This window comes from Ceratosolen solmsi, unplaced genomic scaffold, assembly GCF_000503995.2.
Source record: "Ceratosolen solmsi marchali unplaced genomic scaffold, CerSol_1.0 scaffold63, whole genome shotgun sequence".
NCBI lineage: Eukaryota > Metazoa > Arthropoda > Insecta > Hymenoptera > Agaonidae > Ceratosolen > Ceratosolen solmsi.
In genome coordinates this window covers 504,288-525,861 of record NW_011948437.1, presented here as the reverse complement: position 1 = coordinate 525,861, position 21,574 = coordinate 504,288, and the positions used below count along the sequence as shown (strand labels likewise).

Sequence of the window (21,574 nt, the reverse complement as noted above, 5' to 3'; positions counted from 1 at the left end):
CAGAGTTTACAAGTGTACTTGGTACCGGAATGGCTCTCTATATGTCTAGCAAGAGATTTTTTGTGAGCGTAGCTCATAGAACAATGAGGACACTTTAATTCTTTTGATTCCTGCTTTTTCAATGGCAATTCATTTGACGCATCCTCGTTAAATTTTTCATTATCCTCGTTACTTTTGGTAAGTTTCCCTTTAAAATTAAGAAAAATTCTAAATGAATGACTAGTTAATTATGCATTGATATTATTAATGTTATTAATATTATTTGGTATTATTTATAATGTTCACATATATTTTTATCATATTTTAGAATATTTTAAAATAATATTGCTCTTAATATCCCGAATGTTTTTTCTACTATTGAAATTTATTCGATGTAACGAATTATGCTTGTAACTAATAACTAATTATTATTTCACGAGGCTTAATACAATATTTAGTATAATACAAATATTTTACCATTTAAAGTTATTTAAAAACATTTAATTGTTAACGACAATTGCATTATAAAATTTTAATACTAAATTTCATTACTTTTTAAAAATTTGTAGAACAATGAGGACATATTACAAACTACTTGTATACTTTTTAGTAAAAGAATCTTACATATAATCTATTATATTTTTTTAAAAGAAATTTTAAATTACAATTTATAGGAAGTATTCAGTTCTAATTGCTAGCAAAGCTGAAATACATATAATAAATAACACGTTATATCCAATCAAAAAATTAAATATTTAAAAAATAAATTTCAAATAAAAAAAAATCGAAGGTAATAAATAAATATCCATTCACCTTCGATGTTCAGCTGTTCAATATCATTTTTTAGATCCTGTTCAGAGAGCACGCCATCAACAACATGCTTTGACCGATGATTCCTTAATTTAATTATTGTGTCAAACACTTCATCGCATGTATTACACTTCATACTGTCCCTCTTTGCAACTTCTTTTTTATTTTTTTTCTCACTTTCTTCACTATCCGAATTCGTCGATGGATTTTCATTGTAGCCATGAAAATTCAATGTATCCTCATCTTCGTGAAATGAAACTTCTAAAGGCATAAGTTCTTCCTTTGTTCCGCTCTTCTCATGTTGTTTCAAATGTTTGTTGTATGATATAATATACAGATATTCTTTCCCACAATGAGGACAAGTGTTTGGATGTTTACCACTCGAAGGTGATTTCAATGAAACAGAATTTGTTGGACTATCTGGTTTTTCCGGTACTTTTTCTGATTTCTCCACTACCTTATGCATATACGTAAGTGTTTTTCTCACTTCTTCGTGGGAGTGCATATGCTCTTTCAAAATTTCCTTCGATATAAATTGTTTATCGCATAGATAACATATAAAAAACACTTTTTCTGATTTATCTAATTGGACTTTTAATCTAGAGCTGAGGTTAAGATTTTCAAAATAATTGTCTTCGTCAAATTCTTCAACGTGAGATTTTCGTTGATTAATTTTCCGTTTGCTTCTGCGAGTTGATTCAATCGATGAAGGTTCTTCCGGTACATTATTATAAACTTCTTGATTTTGTACCTCTTCTTTATCATCTTTCTCAATAATCTGTAATAATAAAATTATTAAACGATAAAATTATGTCATATATTCTTTAAAATCAATATTATTTTTATTGTTTATATATATATATATATATATATATATATATATATATTACTAGACTAACCAATGTATATAATATTAAATATTTAATATTGTTACTTATTAAATACGTCGTCGATTACGTTATAATAATAAATTATTACGTTGAATTTATGCAATAAAAAATGAAATAATACATTCTGAATATTAAAACCAACTTTTCATAATAAAAAAATTATCCTATTTATTAATTATATGCCCGTTCTTAACGTATCCGCTTGCACAATTTATTTTTACAGAAATCGTCTCATATCTGTATATATATTTCTCTCACTTGTCTTCTATTATTTTCCTCTTTTTATTTTATTTCTTACTGTTTTTATCACCATCTAGCTAGAATTTTCTATTGTTTTATATTCAATAACTGCTCCTCTTACTATCTGCCTAACTGAAATCTTTATCAATTTTTTCTCCTATTTTTTTTATCTTTTATTGTCACGTCAAGATAGAGTAGCCATTATTTTCTGTTCTATTTTCCACTTTTATATCGTATGTTTGATCTTAATTCATATTTTATAAGACGACTTATTTTTCAATTGATCTAAAATATTTACTATAACAATATAATATAAAAATGTTAACATTATTTCCTAAATAAAAAATGCAATCTATAAACTTTCCATTATTGTTGTTATATTTATTATATTAATGCTGAGATGTGATTACATGTTAAACCTAAAAATTATTGCGAACAATTATTTATGGAAGGAAAATTATTATTTAAAAATTAAGCATAAATAATTTCAATCAATAATGTATATTATACTTCTACCACCTTTATTACCAACAAAACATTCTATTAACGAAACAAACTTCTAATCTTTGCACGCTTCTCAGATTAGTAATAAGTAGTAAATTATAAGTATCCTTGAATTACAAGCCATACATATATTTTTTAATTATAAATATTCGTGATTTAAATAACATTGTAATTCCATATTTTAAATAATTTGCATAAGCTGCATTGATTTAAGAAATTAAAATTCTTACTTAAAACAACAATTCAATTACTCCAAATAAAATTTCTGTTTTATATATTTAATATGAATAGACAGACTAAGTATTGCTTATTAGTAAAAAGTTTAATAAAATCAAATTAAGTTAAAAAGAAAATTTCATTAGGAATACTGCTTCATATAAGTTTTCAAAGCTATTTAATTAATAAATATTAAGATAATTTAGTTAAAATAAAAATTATTAGCCTTCAACTTAAGTATAATTAAATAATGAATAAAAATACTAGTATTAAAACCATATTCATGAAATGTTATAATGAAATAGAAACATTATAATGAAAAATTTGATAAAAAATAAAAAAAATTTTAATATACATTTACCTCTACATTCAATGTATGATTCTCATTTGTAATATCACACGGTTGTGATTCAGCAACATAATTATGTTCGTACATTGCTAATTGATGATTTTGATTCAATTCTTGTATTCTCTCTTGATCGTTAATTTCATGAAGCATTATTTCTTGTAAAACCTGTGCTCCAAATGATTGATTATGCTGTTCATTTGTTATTTCTTGTAGTTGTTGATTATCTTCGCTACAGATCTGTTGGTCATTGCTAATTTCCTGCAAATTTTGGTCCAGAGGAATTTTATTTTCTTCTGTATTTTCAATTAACTGTGCATTTTCTTCTTCATTTTTATACTCCTTTATTTCATGTTGCTCAATAATAACATTATTTGATTGTTTTTGTAAATCTTCACTTTTCAAATTATCGCCCTCGCTTAGTTTCTGAACACTCAATAAATCCATATGATCTTTAAGAAGTAAACTTTCCTCTGTTATCTCTCCAATGTTATGCCTATGGCTCGATAAATTAACATCCACATCACTAAAAAAAAGTTCTTCTTTCATGTTTAGCGAATCTAATCTCTCTCTTAATACACTATCCGCTTGTTCCACTTGCAATTTAAACTTATACGCTGATTCAAGCTTATCCGTGCAATCGCAACAGATATTAGAAGGTAAACCATCTCCAGGCAGCATCTGAACAAAATTGTGCCTATGTATTTTGTTTTGAAATTATTAATTATCAGTTAAAAATTATTTATATGATCTGTATGTACATTCTGAATTTTTTGTAAATTTCTTATAAAAATTATTAAAAACTTGTCAATAAAATAAAATGACAATAACAAACAAGCTCAACTTTATTACAATTTTATTTAAAATTATAAATAATAGAATGTTTTAACTTTGACTATTAATACCAATACATAATATTAATTAATTGCTTTATCGACTTCCTCATTATGTTATAACTATAATTGATTATAAAATTTTTATAATGGAATAATATATAAATATCAACAAATTACAAGCAATTAACAATAAAATATTATGTATGAAATAGAGAAGCTATCGATACTCCAATTAATAAGAATACTGAATTAATTGCATCTAATTTATTCCATAAGTCTTCATTTTTATATAATTTAAATAATCAATGACATTTATGCTTCATATGTGTTATTGTGATATGTGCTTAACAACTTTATGTGAAACACGCCTAAATACTTAGACAAAATGTCATAATGATAAATTGAAATAAAAAAATTATATTAATTAACATTATAATAATTAAATAGTGACGAGGAACATTTTATTAGCATTATAAATCTATTACCAAATATTAATACAGCTGGATAAACATAAACAATCCCTTTTCTCTTAAGATATAACAAAGGATCGTAGTTTGAATTTAAAAACAGTTAGATTTTTAATAATAGAAGATTTATACATAGTTTCCAAAAACATAGATTAAGAAAAAATGTATAAACTTTAACCTGCAAAACGAATAGCATCCTAACCTTAATGCTTGTAAGACTCATAGCCTTATCGGACAGGGACAAAACACCATCCACATGAAAAATGCCCCGCATCATGGGATTACCGAGAAGACAAACACGACATATTTCTACTTGGTGCTCCGAAACCATGCCGACGTCGTCGTCGCTAGACGGTGGCAGCCGCGAATCCTCCGACGTATTTATTTCGACAGCGTCCATATTTTGTTTGTCTCTTCCACAGAATCAAATATAGACAAGTGGAATAGAGATGAAAGATCCGAAATCGGATACAACATTAACAATGGGAAATGATTTTGACGAAAAATATCCCTAGCGGCAAATCCTCTAACTATAAGCGCTTTTTACATATTACACTTATCCAAATACAAGATAATGTTAAGACAATGTTATTAAGACACAAGTTGAAAAAAAATATATATATTAACAATTCGAATTTGTAAATGAAAGTTGAAAAATAGTTTAATTGACGACTACATTAATGTATCTAGTTATTTAATACACAAATGGACATGCGCTCGTAAGTTAGAAAATTTTCAGATTTTAAACACAATATCAAATTATGTTTCAATCCACTCATAAAAATGCCCTTTAAATTATTATTTCCATTATATTAGTAAGAAATGTTTTACAAACAATCGAGCGATGTATTTGAAAATATTATTAAATTTAAATATTATGAATTTTTCATTAACAATGTACGTATATGAAAGAAAAATGTGTTAAAATTTATTCCATTATATTTTTCCGCTCGAGTAATAAAAATATATAAATTCTCCACCATTGTTATGAATAAATAATTAATTTTGATAAATTATCATTAATTCTTTATTTTGCTGAGCATATTTTTTGTTTAATTATACTGATACTTCTTCACATATTGTATTCTAAATAAAATACGTTAAGTATATTTTTAAAACGATAGTATATTTACTTTTTAAAACTATTTATTGTAGAATTTTTGGAAGATTTTTTTTTTTTTTTTTTTTTTTGTTATATATTTATATATTTATTAAGATTTTAATATGATATGAAAAATGTCGTTTTTAAAAATTAACACAATCGGTTTAAAATCGTTTTAATCGCAATTACATATTTAATGTCTAGATTGTTAAATAAAAGTAATGACGATAAGAATGAGTAATTTTGAATTAACATTTACCGAAAAAAAAAATGTTAATGTCAATACATATAATCTCATAATATATCGTGTGCAGTGCCGTGTAATCAGCTAATAGCTAATCAAAAGATTATACAACATGATTATTATTCTATTTTTTGTAAATTAATATGAATAAACAATCTGATACAATGAAATGTGATAATCTTCTCATGTACTTGGAAATGTAAATTTCACTATTTACCACTTATGTAGCCTTAATTTTAGCGTATAAATTTAATATAATTATAGTTGGATTGGTGAGGATGCTGATACAATCATTGACTTGATTCAGATTCACTTTTAAGTACTCCTATGTACTTAGGTCTAATTATTTTTTTACTTTACTCTAAATGTTTCAAAATTTGAATAAATCTTGAAATTGTAGAATTGCTTTTTGAAAACTAATATTAAATATCATTCATTGGCTAATAATCGAAAGCGACATTATCCTGACAAAGTATTTCTTTCATTGTATAAAAAATAGGAAAGGGAAGTAAATAAATAATATAAATTTAATAGACAATATTGATTATTATATATTGGATGATATACTCGAGCATTTGAAAGTCGACGGGATAAATAATTCTACAATTATTTTAATTATACTAATTCTCCAATTACTCTAAGTAATTGTAAAAATGTGTAACATAAAAACAGTAATATCGAATATTCTATAATGTAGGCATTAATGATTTTAAACGTATAAATATTGAATTTATCGTCGCATAAAATTATTTATATCGCATAAAATTATTTATGTGCCATTATTGTACTATTTTGTCTTAAAATACAAAAATTAATTGTTGTTAGAAATTTATAAGCATTGTTTTTCTTTTTTTTTTTTTTTTTTTTTTTTTTTTTTTTTTTTATATGAATTATTATACCGTAAATATAACTTGAAATTATATTATCGATGACATTTAGACGAATTTTCTGACAGTTGTTAATTTAAAATTGTTTTAAATTGTAATTTTGAAGATAAATATTTTATGAAAGAATACAATTTTTATGCAATTGCAGATATGAATTTAAAAAATAAATATTTCCATATGTAAAATTAATATAAAATATTAGAAATGCATACAATGAAATTGTTTCTCATTTTTGAGTAGGCAATGTTAAATTAAAAAATTTACGAATGAAGAAATGTTGTGCACGATTATTGCACTATAAAATAATTTTAATATTTGTTCGTAATAACGACACAAATTTTTCCTTGAAAATCAATATAGATAAACATGATTTGAATGACTTGTTTAGGTTGAAATGAGTCATACGAATAATATTTAATTGACTTTTGAAAATGTACTAAAATATTACTTTAATATTTGAAGTTGAAAAAAATACATAAACAATGAGACTTCGGATAAATAAGAAATTAGTAATCCTTAAATATCATTGGATGAAAATACATTGAATAATTTACAATACTAAATTATAAATTAGCATATTTAATTGCGATATTTCAAGTTGTAACCGGTGTAACCGAGGTATATAAAAATATTAAATACGTATTATTTCGTTAAAAGCAAATGTAGTTAAAAATGATTTGGGCAAATTTTGTCAAAATATTATATACGTGCAATATTTTTTTCATTTTACAAGTAATCTTTAACGAATTTTCTACAATAAAATTATCAATGCATTTTTCTTTTTATTCCAAGATTGATATTTTATTAGAAAAATTTGACTATATTTTCAAGAAATTTTTATTCTTTCTATTTTATTCGTAAATTCACTACTCAATATATATGAGAACTCTTTATAAATTTTTGCAATCTTTAGTATTAACTTCTCTCTGAGATATACTTGCACGATTTATTATTAATTAAAATTTTAAGATTATCATATCATTTATTAGACATGTTTATTCTATTTAAGAATTTTAAGTAAAACAACTGTTAGCTTATATATTTCTGAAAATAGTTATTTTTCATCCATATAGGAATTTTTGAAAATTTTATAAGCAGTTTAATTATAAATCATTTCATCGCGACAAAATTCATGATTCTTTTTATTTATGTTTCGTTGAAAAATTTACGCGCGAGCATTGCTCATTATATTATTCGAGTACAATCATACTGTTGCATTAAACTATCATTATGGATGAGAGTAATGTCATCGGCCATTAATATTATGGAAATTTAGGACTTCTAATAGCATTTTGTTCTAATAGATATAAAATTTTGACTTACTCGAAATACTCAAAGTGTTCTGCTTGGTCGGAAACGTTCTCTCTTTCGTTTTTTCTTTTTATTTAAGTGATTTAAATATTTGCAGATTCTATGAAACTAGTATTCATAATAATTGTAATAGTTATTTGCCAATCTTAACCTTTTTCCAATATATAAAATGAAATACTCTCCATACTTTAAACATAGTTAACTTTTTTTCTCATTCGTAACAAACTAATGGAAACTGTCGATATCAGCTGTAAAGTAATTATAGCTGTATTATATTTGAATTATATTGTACTCTCTATTTCAATGATATAATAATTTTCTATAGTATTTTATATGCATATTTTAACAATATTATAATCGTTATTGGCCATTATCACTGATGGTAGCACATTTTTTATATTTTTCATCTTGCATTTTTACTTTTAACATCTAACATTATTTTTTTTCACTATTACAAGGTTATCAACTTTCACTTCGCTACTGTTCTGGTTTTATTTTATACGTGTTTATATCTAATTAAGACATACCCGATGCATTTATTTATTTATTTTATTTTATTTGAAATTGTAAATAGTCCAATTTTCAATAATTAAATTTTTATATCGACGAAATTTTTAGTTTTGTTTTGTAGTTTGCATATTTAAATCAATATGTTTTTCACAAACTCCAGACGAATTGTTTTTATCGAAGTATGTAGAAATGGCGCGAGAAGTAGATAAAATAATAAGCCTTTGTAATGTACGTGTTTCTGAATTTCTTTTTCTCAATACTAAAAGCATCGTGTTAATATTCATATTATAAGATTTTTAACATTAATCGGTCAATATTTATTTCTATAATATAATAAGTGAAACGCTGGCATAATGTGACATATTTTCCATATCATAATATCTGCACGATTTTCATTTTTCGCCGACATGCGTGACACCTCTGACATAAGAAAAATAGGATTAAATACAATAAATTATCTTAATATTTTTTTTTCTTTATCCTTTCTTTTTTTTTTTTTTTTTTTTTTTTTATATCAAACAGCTTTTAATCGTTAACGTGAGTCTGTCGCTAATCGTAAGTCTGCAAATAATTTGACTATTTTATTATATATTTTTCAATTAAATTATTATTTAATTTACGATTAGATGTAAATGGTATGTATAGAAAAGATAATGAACTACGTTAAATTGATTATTAAAGAATATTAAATTTTTTATTCGTATTTTTATCAATCATTAGATATACATAAATTTGTCTTTTTGGTATTTCGATTTTTCATAATTTTAAAGTTTTCTAATAGATTTAGTCTTTCGTTTTCTTTCGTTGACAATATTATTACAATTTAAACAAAATGTATTATCGAACACATTTTGCATGCATTGTAAAATATATTGTAAATATATTATTAAATTAATTCTGCAGCATTTTAAATCCTTGGATGACAATCAGTCGGATTTTCCAATATTAATGTTTATTGTCGAATAAGCAATAAAAGTTCTTAGTAAACCAAGCCGAATTTAATTTGATTTAGTAATAAAATATATGTTAAAAGAAGATATAGAAAATATTAAAGTTTTATATTTCATGTAAATTATCATTTTTATTTTAATGAATTTACTTTACTAGAAAGTGTATTAATTTGTTTAATAATCGATCACCCGAAAGATTGATAATAGAAAATTTTGTTTAATTTTAAGGGTACGATATGAGACTTTGCTAAGTCATTTAATTTATTAATTTTATTTTAAGATATTAAATAAATATAGGCTTCCTAGGCTTCGCATGCTAATTGAAGCATTACATATTAATTGAATTCACCAAATATTTGCCAATTATTTGCTACGATATTTTACTTTGAAATTTATGATCATTTATTATAAAAATTTTTGAACCCAATAATTCGGCCTACTGATACTTTGTTTTCACATAGTCGGTGTGGAATTTTTATTTATGTAATAATTAGAATTGAGCTTAGTATGCCTGACTAATGGGGGACCGACCAGCTAAAGTTTACATAATACTAAAACATCCAAATTATGATGTATTATGCACCTTTTAAATATACTTATTAATATTATATACGTATGTAGCATATAAATAAAAATAATATTATATACTTATTTAATCGTGCTCTAAATTGTGTATTAAGGATTTCTTAATTAGCTTCTTACTTGATTGTTTAAAAGTATTTTGCAATTTATTAAATTAATTTGTAGATAGAAAAATATTAAAAATTTTAAAAGTTTAGTTAATTCCGTTTTTCTTTTTCTTTTTCTTTTTCTTTTTTTTTCTTTTTTTTTTTTCATTGGCGTTGTCAATAAAAATTGTGCAGTACAAAAAGTTATTAACGTAAAAATAATTTTTTAACCGTAATAAAAACGTCATTACTATTATACTTAATGAAAAAGTACATATTTCATTTAAGTATGTGCACAAAAATATTGTTTTAAAAGAAATTCCTTAAATCAAAGATTCGCTTAATGAAAATTCTATGTTACTTGCACATTTTTATAAATGAGGTTTTTCGAGCTTTAACATTAGATTTTAGAGTTGAAATCACGTTATGATAAAAATTACTGCGATCAGCAATTCATCGTTTAGTAATATATTTATCATATTTTAGACCGACACAGTAATAACTAACTATATAATATTTTTAAAACATTTACTGTATGTCGTTTTGTAACCCTGTGATGAAATTATAATAATTGTCTTTATAATTGTCTTCTTATTTTTCTTTACGTTTTATTAATCGGCCACTATAACGACATTCCTATTATTGCCAATAAAAATTCTATACACTATTAAACTATTTTATTATACGATTTTACGCTTGATTTTACTTGCAAAAATATATCGAGATACTAGCTTACCAAACTTACCTGTAGCTATTCAGTTACTCTAACTGTTATTATTCAATAAATGAAATAGGGCTAAGTGGTTGTGGATAAGAGAACTCTATTGGCCGTTAAAACCATCTCCCTCGCGCCATAACACCATCCATTGTATCCGGTATCCTATAATTTAAATCGTACTGTATTCAACGTTATAAGCTCTTATTGTCTATCTGTCGTACATTTAATTATATTTATTGACATTGTCGTTAATAGTTATTGTCATTTATGAATGAAAAGCTTTATTTAACCTTATACTGCACTTAAAGTTTCTTGACATACCTTGTTAATTTCTACTTCATTGTCTTCCATCTACCTAACTGAATCTTATTTGCCATGAGCAATATAATGAACTTGAACGCAAATACAGTAAGATAAAAAAAAAGGTATTTTGATTTATCAGAATGACAAATTATTTTTAAAATAACTCAAAATTATAAATTATTGTCAGTTATTGTTTTTTATTAAGGATCATGCGTGATTAAAGTATCGACATCGCGTACAGCTACTACTGCGTACCAACAGCAATAACTCCGGAAACTTCAAAACAGTTGCTAAAGTCATTCGATTCATATAATATATCCGACTACATTAACTCTAGATGAGTTAGTCTAGAGGTAGATGATGAAAGTGGATTAATTTAATTTTCATTGTTTCAGAATTGTTAAGTCTAAAATTGATGCGATATTTTTGAGAAGATTGAGTTGAAAGATAAAACTAACTCACCAGAAGTAAGAGTGCTGTCTTCATTGAAAACTATTGGAATGTATTTCGGAAAGATTCTTATTGAACGAATCCTATTAACGAATCTGTATGAGTAATTATTTTAACAAAATAACAATATTACTCTTCAATATGTGACGGCAATATTCATTATACGTGGCTCTATTTCATCTGCATCAACATTATCGTATATAAAAAAAAAAAAATAAAAAAAAAAAAAATAAATAAATAAATAAATAAATAAATAATAATATTTATTTAATTAATTTAATAATTTAATTTAATAATAATATAATTTGATTTATTACTATTAATTGTATTACATGGATTAAATACTGTACAATTTATAAATAGTGTGCTTATTTGTGAATAATTGGTCAATAACGTGCTTTGTTGATGAAACATATTTTTATTATCTAAAAACTCAAATATTATTATATTCATATTAAAATTAATGTTCATATAGGAATGTCAAGATTCTCGAATAAAAATAAGATATAATGAAAATTTATTTTAACATACGCAACTTAACATCAAGCTAAACGATGAATTAACATTTATCACTTACAATTATTGAAAATTAAATTAATACATATTAACAGCGTGAATAATGAAATATCGATAATGATTAACAGAACTGTGCATATTTGTTTTTTTTGGATGAAAACCGATTTCAAGTTTAGGACAAGTTCCTTGGCTTATCCCGATAACGTATTTTTCAAAGAAAAGAGGTCCGCCACTATCTCCCTAAAATTATAATATAAATCGATAATAAACACTTAGGAATGCATTAGTGTAAAAAATTGTAATTTATTTATACTTTATATAAAGTGCCTGTTATAATGCTACCACACAAGTAATTTATTTGAACATTGTCATTATTAATTCACCCAGAATTGCGATTTTCTAATATAATTAATCAATTAAAAATTATGATGAACAAAATAAAGGGAAACTAGGTAAATTAGTCAAAGTAATTATATCGCTTAAAACCATGAAGAAATTCTCATAATCTAATTTTTCATAAAAAAAATTTTTTTTTTTTTTTTTTAATAACATCATATTTTAAATATTTATAAAATTTATAATATTTTTTAATGCTTTATTATAACTTGCATAATTGGTATTAAAGTATTAGAAAATTAATCAACATTAGGCAAATTTAATGTCAAATTAGATTGAAAAAAAAAAAAAAAAAAAACGAAACAAAATCTGTAGAGTATAGAGTAGCTTTATTACGTTAAAAATTAATAATTTGTAATGGAAGTGCATATTGATTATGTTATTCGATGTTTACTTGTGCTTGAAAACGATTAAAGATTAATAAGAAAACCCACGCTATTTGCAATGTATTGTTGCAACGAATTGCCTAAGCAATGTAAATCAATAAGATCAAAATTTATGCTAGAAGCGCGAATACTTACATCAGCTAACAAAGCAAATGGCTTCTTAATACTACATATAAATTTGTCGTGAATTCTGTATTTTTCACCATCAATTTCAAAAATTACTCTTTCACATTCAGTATTCGATATGATGTTTAATTTCGTTGTTTGAAGGATAGATGAACTGCTGCCACTATTTCCCGTACCCCATCCAGCTACGATAACTTTCGATCCAACATAAGCGGAATTCGGCTGATAGATAAGCATAGCTGGAATAACTTCATCGGGTACTCTTTGAATTAACTTAAAGAAAATTCGCTTATTACAATCCTGTCAACTGGATTATTTGTCAAATTACGTAATATTTAATTGAAATAAATATTTACTCTTGTGATAGCGATGTCATTTGTATTCACTACCGGTTGTCCTGTTGCAGATGCCCACCAATCGAATGTTAACCACCAAAATGGATAATATATTGTGGCCGTACGTAAGTCGGTTGATCCGACAAGCACTTGAAAAGAGGTCGATTGGTCATCCACGCAATGCTCAGCTGTTAATAAATGAGTTGATGATATGAGAACGCCAGTACAAAGAACTAGGCTATCCGGATCGGAATCTATTGGTATTCTATTGGCGATACATACGACAGAAGAAAATTTTGTCCCTTCTGCGGGTGCAATGCCGTGACCAATTAGTGCTTTTGTCGTTACGAAGTCATATTTGTTACCTATGTACATTGCATTGAATTATTTTATTTTATTTTAATACGATCATAATGCTGCTACAATTTTTTTTTTTTATTTTTCTGGTTTTTGTTTTTGTTTTTCTCATTTAAATAAATAGAAAATATTTGCATTACTTACTGAATATCATAAATTGAGCGAGTATAAGTAAAATATCATATGACATACTGAAAGTAATAAGAATACAAATAAATAAAATTAAAAAGTACTATTTTTGTTGTAACATTATTAATGTAATATATTTAACTTTAATATATTCACTATCCTTCGCTTCAAATTTATTACAAATCATTAAATTTTCAATGCGCTTATAGATTGTGTTTTGCATACAAAATTATTGTACATTAAAATTTTATTTTTATATTTACATATATTATATTAGCATAAGTTTGTAAAGGTAAAATGATAGTTAGCTCGAAAAAAAAAGAAAAAAAAAATCATAAGCATTATAATATCTTTAAGAAGTAGAAGAGAAATAAAATATAAGAAATTGAAGAAAATTGAAGAATTCAAAACTTAAAACGTCGCCTCTGTATTATATGAAATAGTGCACAGTATGTATATTGTATATTTTTAATAACACGACAATTACGTGACAAAACATTATTGACATATGGTTTTTCAACATGAATTTCATCGAATTGAAATTTACAAAGTAATTTCTATTATTTCATACATTGTGGTAATAAAGTTATACATTTAAAATTGAAGTGAAAGACATAATTTAATCGAAAGAAAATTCTATCGATACATTGTAATAATAACTAATCTCTTTCATACTAATAAGCGTAATCAAAATAACGCTCTTTGTCTATCGTCTGAATTACATAAATCAATCATTTTATCCACAAATCGCGTCTTTTACAATCTAAAATTTGCAGCTCATTATGTTTTTTTTTTTTTTCTAAAAATTAATATGGAGTCATAAATTCAACGTAATCATTATAATTCATACGCCCTTAAATGTATTTAATATTGATAGATTAACATCTCAACTATCTTTATTCTATTTTTCATCTCTACTGGCATTTATTTAATCAAATATTTTATGATAAAAAATTTTCTAAAAAGCATAATGTAATATTATTCACATAGTAGTATAATCTGAAATATTCGCAAAATTAGATAATATCGACAATTAACTCGAGTGTTATATAGTAATATTCAAACAATTATTCGTGAACATACGGAGCATAATACGAAATAAATAATTAAAATTCGCTGTTATTGCAAAAACAAAATGAATAATTACAATTGAAATAATATGTTGCATTGACTCTCATTTGATATCATTTTTTTTTTTTTTTTTTTTTGTACCTACAATGTCTTTCTGTAATTAATTATTTTCTCAAAATTTGCAATTCGAAGGAAATATTACGTACTTTTACAAATAAGAAATTTTAAAAATATCTTAAGTATAACGCAAATGTTCAACTAAATAATGATATTGAATAAATTTAATTATATTTTCTTAGAAGTTTTATTTTATGTCTAAAAAAGTATAAAAATACGACGCTTTTATTATTGTTAATTATTACATGTGATTGTCATAATTATATAATAGCAAGATAAAATTATATCATTAGCAATTTTATTAAAATATATAATTGTTTTTTTCACTCGATTAGTACATATTCATAGTAATAATAATAAATTCTCGATAAAAGTAAATAGAGTTGTATACGTTCGCTTTCTCTGGATGAAATTCGTCATTCATCTTAGGACATAGTCCTTCATTTATTCCTATGACAAAATTCATAAATAAAATTGGGCCCCCACTATCACCCTAAAAACACACACACACACACATGTAAATATATATATATATATATATATATATATATAATTAATTATAAAATGTTGCTTAATTTGATCAAATGGAAAAATATTTCAATTTACATTATAAGCCACTAATACTTACATCAGCTGATAATACATAGGGCTGCCCAATATTACACATATATTTTTCAGGAACTCGAGAATGAGAACCTTGTAATCTGAAGACTAATTCTTCACAATTAGAATTTGATATGACTCTTATTGTTGACGCTTGTAGAATATTCGAACTGCTGCCACTATTTCCCGTACCCCATCCAGCTATAACGGCGTTCGATCCAACATAAGCGGAATTTGGCTGATAGATAAGTATAGCTGGAATAACTTCATCGGGTACTCTTTGAATTAACTTAAAGAAAATTCGCTTATTACAATCCTGTCAACTGGATTATTTGTCAAATTACGTAATATTTAATTGAAATAAATATTTACTTTTGTGATTGCAATATCATTTAAATTATACTCTATCTGCTTTCCCATTGCAGATGCCCACCAATCGAATGTTAACCACCAAAATGGATAATATATTGTGGCCGTACGTAAGTCGGTTGATCCGACAAGCACTTGAAAAGAGGTCGATTCATCCTCGATGCAATGTTCAGCTGTTAATACATGATTTGGTGAAATAAGGACACCAGTACAAATAATAAGATCCTCTGGATCAGAATCTATTGGTATTCTATTGGCGATACATACGACAGAAGAAAATTTTGTCCCTTCTGCGGGTGCAATGCCGTGACCAATTAGTGCTTTTGTCGTTACGAAGTCATATTTGTTACCTATGTACATTGCATTGAATTATTTTATTTTATTTTAATACGATCATAATGCTGCTACAATTTTTTTTTTTTATTTTTCTGGTTTTTGTTTTTGTTTTTCTCATTTAAATAAATAGAAAATATTTGCATTACTTACTGAATATCATAAATTGAGCGAGTATAAGTAAAATATCATATGACATGCTGAAAAAAAATTATAAATTATTTTACTTAAATTTTACTACACAACATATTACTTTCAAGAAAATACCTTTACTCTAATGTTTGAGAAGTATTGTATAGTTAAATATACTCTGCGAAATAGTATTTCATATACCTGACTGCGTATTAAAATTTTATCATAAATCGTTAAAAAATATATCATAAATTTTATATATATATATATATATATATATATATATATATGTATTTTTTTTTCTATTTATATTATATATATGTATAATATCGGTTGAATTTATTGGATTCATTTATCTCTTGGTATAATATATACCATATATATTATGTAAATAGCTTAAAAATATTTTTAAACAATACTATCGTTAAAATCAGTGTTTTTATCTTGAAAACAATTCTACGTAAATGTAAAAATAATAGATTTTTTTTTTCATAGTACTATATTTTGTAATTGATTATAAATTGTCTCAAAATGATATCATTCATTCGTTATTGAATTTTATTTCCATAATATATTGCAAAATTAATTTCTTTGACATTTTTTTTGTAAATATGATGTTAAATCAATTTTGATAAATTTGAAATTCCTAATTAAAACCATTAATTTCATTAAAGAATACAGTTCTAGTGTTAGACATCATTAACAATAGAATTTAAAATCTCAATTATAACATAAATTATGTATCATTTCTATATAATAAAATAAAATATTACTATTTATAAAATAATATATAATACATATATTTACATTGAATATTAACAAATAATTGTACATTGTCAATAAATGTTTGAGTAAATTATTTTACATTTTCGTAGTACTCGGATAATATTATATATATATATATATATTGATTTATAGAATGTATATGTGTACTGCAAGTGTGTTAAAAGTTGAAGAAAAGCTTCGTTACATTCCGTTTAATCAATTCCATGACGTTTTTTTAGTGTACACGATGGAATGTAGAGCGCAACACTAAAATTAAACGGAAATTGTCATATGGAAAAGCAGACTAGAATAAAAATATAACAAGTGCTTTTAGGAAAACTCTTTCTATAATTTGCCTAATCGTTCGATTAGATAATTGATGATCTGTCTTCTTGACGAACGGGAGGGTTTTACATTGAAGGTTTTTCTCATAATCGGCGTTCAATTATAGCTTAAATGGGCAGAATAATAATTAAACCCGATTCTTTATTTAAATATGCAGTTCAACAAGTGATGGTTGTTCATCCTTCCCCCCCCCCCCCCCCCCCATCCCCAAATGGATTTCCAAAATCAATGCAAAATATTTTATTGCTACGTCTCCTTATATGAAAGGTACTCAATGGCGAATCATTGATGGACGATGAAATTTTCTAGGATCACAGTTGCACTTTACAATCTTAAATTCTTTAATAAATTAGCATAGCTTTATTTTGCTTATTATTTTCTATGGAAGTTATTGCTATGCTTATAGACTCGATCATCCTTTACATATCCAACATACACAGATCCAATGCATTTCTTGTAATTTCGATTATATTGAATATTCGCGCTCTTTCCTAGTTAAGATGGTCGGGTTAAACCTCTAGTTGAACCACACCACTACGTGCATTTCAGAGCATACGAATGATTTAATTGTATCGACTGCCACGGGTATCCTTATATCGAATATACCATCGTTTTATAATACTTAGCAAGACTGGTATGCGACACATCGAACGAGCAACGTTAATTTTAATGCGCGAGAGCAATAGAGTTTTATAGAATTACCGAAATGTTTATTTTTCATCATTATCATAATTCTCGGTGTGTAGATGGAAAGGCAGTAGTATTATCATTAAATCCATGTGATAATTGTATTTGAAAGAACTGATAACTCTTAGCTTGGACTGGATTTTAAAATAATTTGTATGACACTTATGCCGAAGTCGCCCTTTGATTATATAATATGGAAAAGCGGTAATTTAAGGATATTACTATGATAAAAATCGTTCTCATACATTGATATTTCATTATTCAATAAAAATTTTTATTTATGCAGGTATCATAATGTGTTATGTTATATAAGTAATGTCATATTTATATTATCATAACTTGATGGCATTCGCAAAAAAGCTGAAATGAATGAAAATCTAATTACTTATGAAATATAAATAATATAAACATCAATGGAAATATTCAAATCAAATAAATTTTGTTTATTAATAAAGCACAAAAAAGTGATTTTACTGATATTTGATGGATGAGAAAGACAATATTATAAAATAATGCAACCACTATCGTTATTTTGTTGTTCTAAAAATGACAATCATAAAATTTTGCATTTTTGTTCAAAGAGAGCTTTGTATTGGCTGTTTGCTACCCTAAGGCTTGTATTAGTTTTTGTTCCACAAACTGGATATATTCATCCAGATGAATTTTTTCAATTTATAGAAGTAGCTGCAGGTAAAAAAGTTAATATTTATATTTTATTTATATGTTCGTAGACAAATAAGTATTGATACATTTTTATTTATCGTAGGCGATAGTTTTGACATTGATGTTTATAAGCCTTGGGAATTCAATATAACATTTCCTGTGAGAAACTCCTTATTTCCACAATTATGTGTCAGAATTCCTTATTTTATACTTGCAGGTCTTAATCCTTATTGCGAATACTTTTTTGGCTTTTCATTAAAAACTCCATATTTCCTTATACTATTTCCACGTCTTATGATGACTATTTTGTCATTTACATCGGATTACTGTTTATACAAAATTTGCTTAATATTTCGTCGATCTTACATCGACAGATTAACAGTTTTTGCAAGTTCTTATGTTATGCTAATATATTCCACCCGTACATTTTCCAATGCCGTCGAAATGATATTAACATCCGTTTTATTATATCACGTTTCAAGATGCATGGAATTATCAAACAAGGTGAGCGCTGCACATAATTTTCGTTTAATTATCAAATATTAGTCGGCCAATTTGTCATTTGAGTTATAATTCAACAACATTACCAATCGTATTGACAATATGTTGACATTTAAAAATTTATTTTTCAGGTTGTACTTCAAAGCGATTATCTTGCAGATAAATACTATAGAGCAAAAACTGGTGTGGAACGTACAAAAATTTATAAACTTCGCATGTCCTTACCGCCACATTCTTTAAACGATTGTCTTCTACTCGCAACGATTACAGTATTTGGCATTTTTAATAGACCAACTTTCCTAGCTTTTTCATTCGCACCAATATTTTTTTGGCTTCATAGGGGACTCGGATCGAAAAGTGTTGGATTTTTAGATTTTCATATAAGAATGCTGACATTTATCTGCTTTGGAATTCCAACAGTTATTGGCTTAATTCTTTACGATAGCTTATATTTTGGATATTTAACAATGGCTGAAATTGGAAAATTTGAAATCAGTATGAATAATTTTGTTGTCACTCCGTTTAATTTTTTAAAATATAATTCAATCACCGACAATCTCAAGAATCATGGAATTCATCCCTGTTTCTTACACGTAGCTGTAAACGTGCCTCTACTTTTTAACGTACTTGGGATTATAGGGATTATTACTTTCGGAAGAATGCTAAATAGGTAGTACAATATTGTTGTTGTTGTTATTATTATTATTATTATTATTATTATTATTATTATTATTATTATTATTATTATGTAATTATAATAAGAATAATGAGTAAAGTTAATATTCGTAATAATTAAATTTCAGTGGCTTGAGAGGTAGATGGCTGGAATTACCTCGCATTCAAAATGTTGAAAGTTTCATGGTCGCATCTTTTATTATTCCTATCGCTATGCTATCAATTTTTCCTCACCAAGAGCCCAGATTTATCATACCTGTATTAATACCATTGGTTTTTTTATTCGCCCATTGGATCAAAAACTCTTCTAATAGTAATGTAGTGAACATTACAGAGAGAAGAAAAGCAAACGATAAGCCAAATAAAAATTACAAAATAGGATTGAAAGGTGTTTGGTACATTTCTAATATTATTTTAGCATTATTCTATGGCTTTGTACATCAAGGTGGCGTTTTACCTTTAACATTTCATTTATCTAGAGAATTGAAAGCAAAACCTTACCTTACACACATTCACTACTTTAGTTCATATATTTATCCACTGCCAACTGGACTTCTGCACTTGAGAAATACAAAAAAAACTTACATAAGTAATTCGGGTCATAAATACGTACTTACGAAAGATTTTTTTATACATGAATTTGGCTCGGAAAGTGTACGCTCCATATATAATAATATTACAGCGACTATTGAGAAATGTGAAGAGAACTTACTTGTTAAACAGATTCCTTACAGACTGTATTATGCCCTTCCATACAGCTTTTATAATGAATTTACGAGCTTAGTATTTTATAATGAAACGAAATCCTTGAAATTCAATTTAGTCAAGATAATTTATCCACATATTTCGATTGAAAAACTGCCACTATCTAACATACAATGGAATTATCTAAGCTTAAGGACATTAGAAAATAGTACATTTAATTTTGCTGAAAACTTGTCAAATAATATTATAAACTTTTTAAAACAATTTACCTTGGTACTTCTACAGATCGAACACATAAATAATAGGTAATTTTTAATGCGTTATATATAGTAAACGTGTTATAATATTTCCATTGCGCCTTGAATAAGGTTAAGCTAGTTGGATCCGTACACATTTTTATCAATTTTTGATAAAGCTTATTTATAATTATTAAATTACAAATGTATAATTTCGGCTTCATTATGAAAATATTTCGTTATGTTTTAAGTATAACTATAAAAATTTTACTCGCTTATCAATTTGATAAAAGTTTTGGTGATATTGATTTATTATATATCCAAAGTTAGGCATTAGTTAAGAAAAAAAATTATCGATTTTTTTTCTTTAAAAACTCAATTGTACATAATTATATTTGTAGCATTACAGATTAAATTAATTGATTAAATGCTCGAATTTACAATATAATTTATAATGTATATAACTTTTTTTTTAATATTAATTAAGTTTTTAAAAGTAGAGTTTATAGTTAGTTAAATTTCAATTCAAAGAGAATGGTTCCATCCTTTATTCAAGTTTACTTATTAAGAATTAATTGTAAAACTTGTAAATACATTAAGTTTGAATGTAAATAATATGATGGATTAAAATAGAAAAAGATTTATTTACTTTTGTAATTATAAACAAATCGTTTGTTTTCATATTGATTATCACGC

The 21,574-nt window shown here is 25.4% G+C and overlaps 5 protein-coding genes across 7 annotated transcripts in view; 1 reads left to right on the top strand and 4 right to left on the bottom strand.

Moving 5' to 3' along the window:
• LOC105365197 (zinc finger protein 91-like) overlaps positions 1 to 4,692 on the bottom strand; it is a 7,863-nt gene extending 3,171 nt beyond the window's left edge. The window contains exons 1-4 of the mRNA XM_011503299.1: positions 4,491 to 4,692; positions 3,001 to 3,666; positions 793 to 1,567; positions 2 to 187 (exon numbers count right to left, since the gene is read on the bottom strand). Of these exons, the coding sequence (XP_011501601.1) occupies positions 2 to 187; positions 793 to 1,567; positions 3,001 to 3,666; positions 4,491 to 4,688 (1,825 nt within the window). The 5' untranslated portion in view covers positions 4,689 to 4,692. The remainder of the gene's footprint in view (position 1; positions 188 to 792; positions 1,568 to 3,000; positions 3,667 to 4,490) is intronic.
• Positions 4,693 to 12,000: 7,308 nt separating this feature from the next.
• LOC105365196 (hyaluronan-binding protein 2-like) lies at positions 12,001 to 13,111 on the bottom strand. The gene is made up of 2 exons (XM_011503298.1): positions 12,865 to 13,111; positions 12,001 to 12,187 (listed from the first exon to the last, which is right to left on the bottom strand). Exons 1-2 carry the CDS (start codon positions 13,090 to 13,092, stop codon positions 12,026 to 12,028), a joined length of 390 nt encoding a protein of 129 aa, XP_011501600.1. The 5' UTR covers positions 13,093 to 13,111; the 3' UTR covers positions 12,001 to 12,025.
• Positions 13,112 to 13,181: 70 nt separating this feature from the next.
• On the bottom strand, positions 13,182 to 13,737 carry LOC105365271 (uncharacterized). The gene is made up of 2 exons (XM_011503387.1): positions 13,692 to 13,737; positions 13,182 to 13,555 (listed from the first exon to the last, which is right to left on the bottom strand). Exons 1-2 carry the CDS (start codon positions 13,735 to 13,737, stop codon positions 13,191 to 13,193), a joined length of 411 nt encoding a protein of 136 aa, XP_011501689.1. The 3' UTR covers positions 13,182 to 13,190.
• A 1,728-nt stretch (positions 13,738 to 15,465) lies between these two features.
• LOC105365195 (venom serine protease 34-like) lies at positions 15,466 to 16,350 on the bottom strand. Its single transcript, XM_011503297.1, has 3 exons — positions 16,323 to 16,350; positions 15,840 to 16,186; positions 15,466 to 15,756 (listed from the first exon to the last, which is right to left on the bottom strand). The coding sequence occupies exons 1-3, from the start codon at positions 16,330 to 16,332 to the stop codon at positions 15,472 to 15,474; spliced, it is 642 nt and encodes a 213-aa protein (XP_011501599.1). The 5' UTR covers positions 16,333 to 16,350; the 3' UTR covers positions 15,466 to 15,471.
• Positions 16,351 to 18,541: 2,191 nt separating this feature from the next.
• PIG-Z (phosphatidylinositol glycan anchor biosynthesis class Z) lies at positions 18,542 to 21,091 on the top strand. Of its 3 annotated transcripts, none has more exons than XM_011503296.1 (5): positions 18,542 to 18,788; positions 18,865 to 19,265; positions 19,394 to 19,932; positions 20,066 to 20,325; positions 20,417 to 20,497. In XM_011503296.1, exons 1-5 carry the CDS (start codon positions 18,611 to 18,613, stop codon positions 20,422 to 20,424), a joined length of 1,386 nt encoding a protein of 461 aa, XP_011501598.1. In that variant the 5' UTR covers positions 18,542 to 18,610; the 3' UTR covers positions 20,425 to 20,497. The 3 variants fall into 3 exon arrangements, with proteins under 3 accessions (XP_011501598.1, XP_011501597.1, XP_011501596.1); XM_011503295.1 differs by having other exon boundaries at positions 20,066 to 20,332; positions 20,417 to 20,489; XM_011503294.1 differs by having other exon boundaries at positions 18,546 to 18,788; positions 20,066 to 21,091.
• Positions 21,092 to 21,574: the final 483 nt, after the last annotated feature.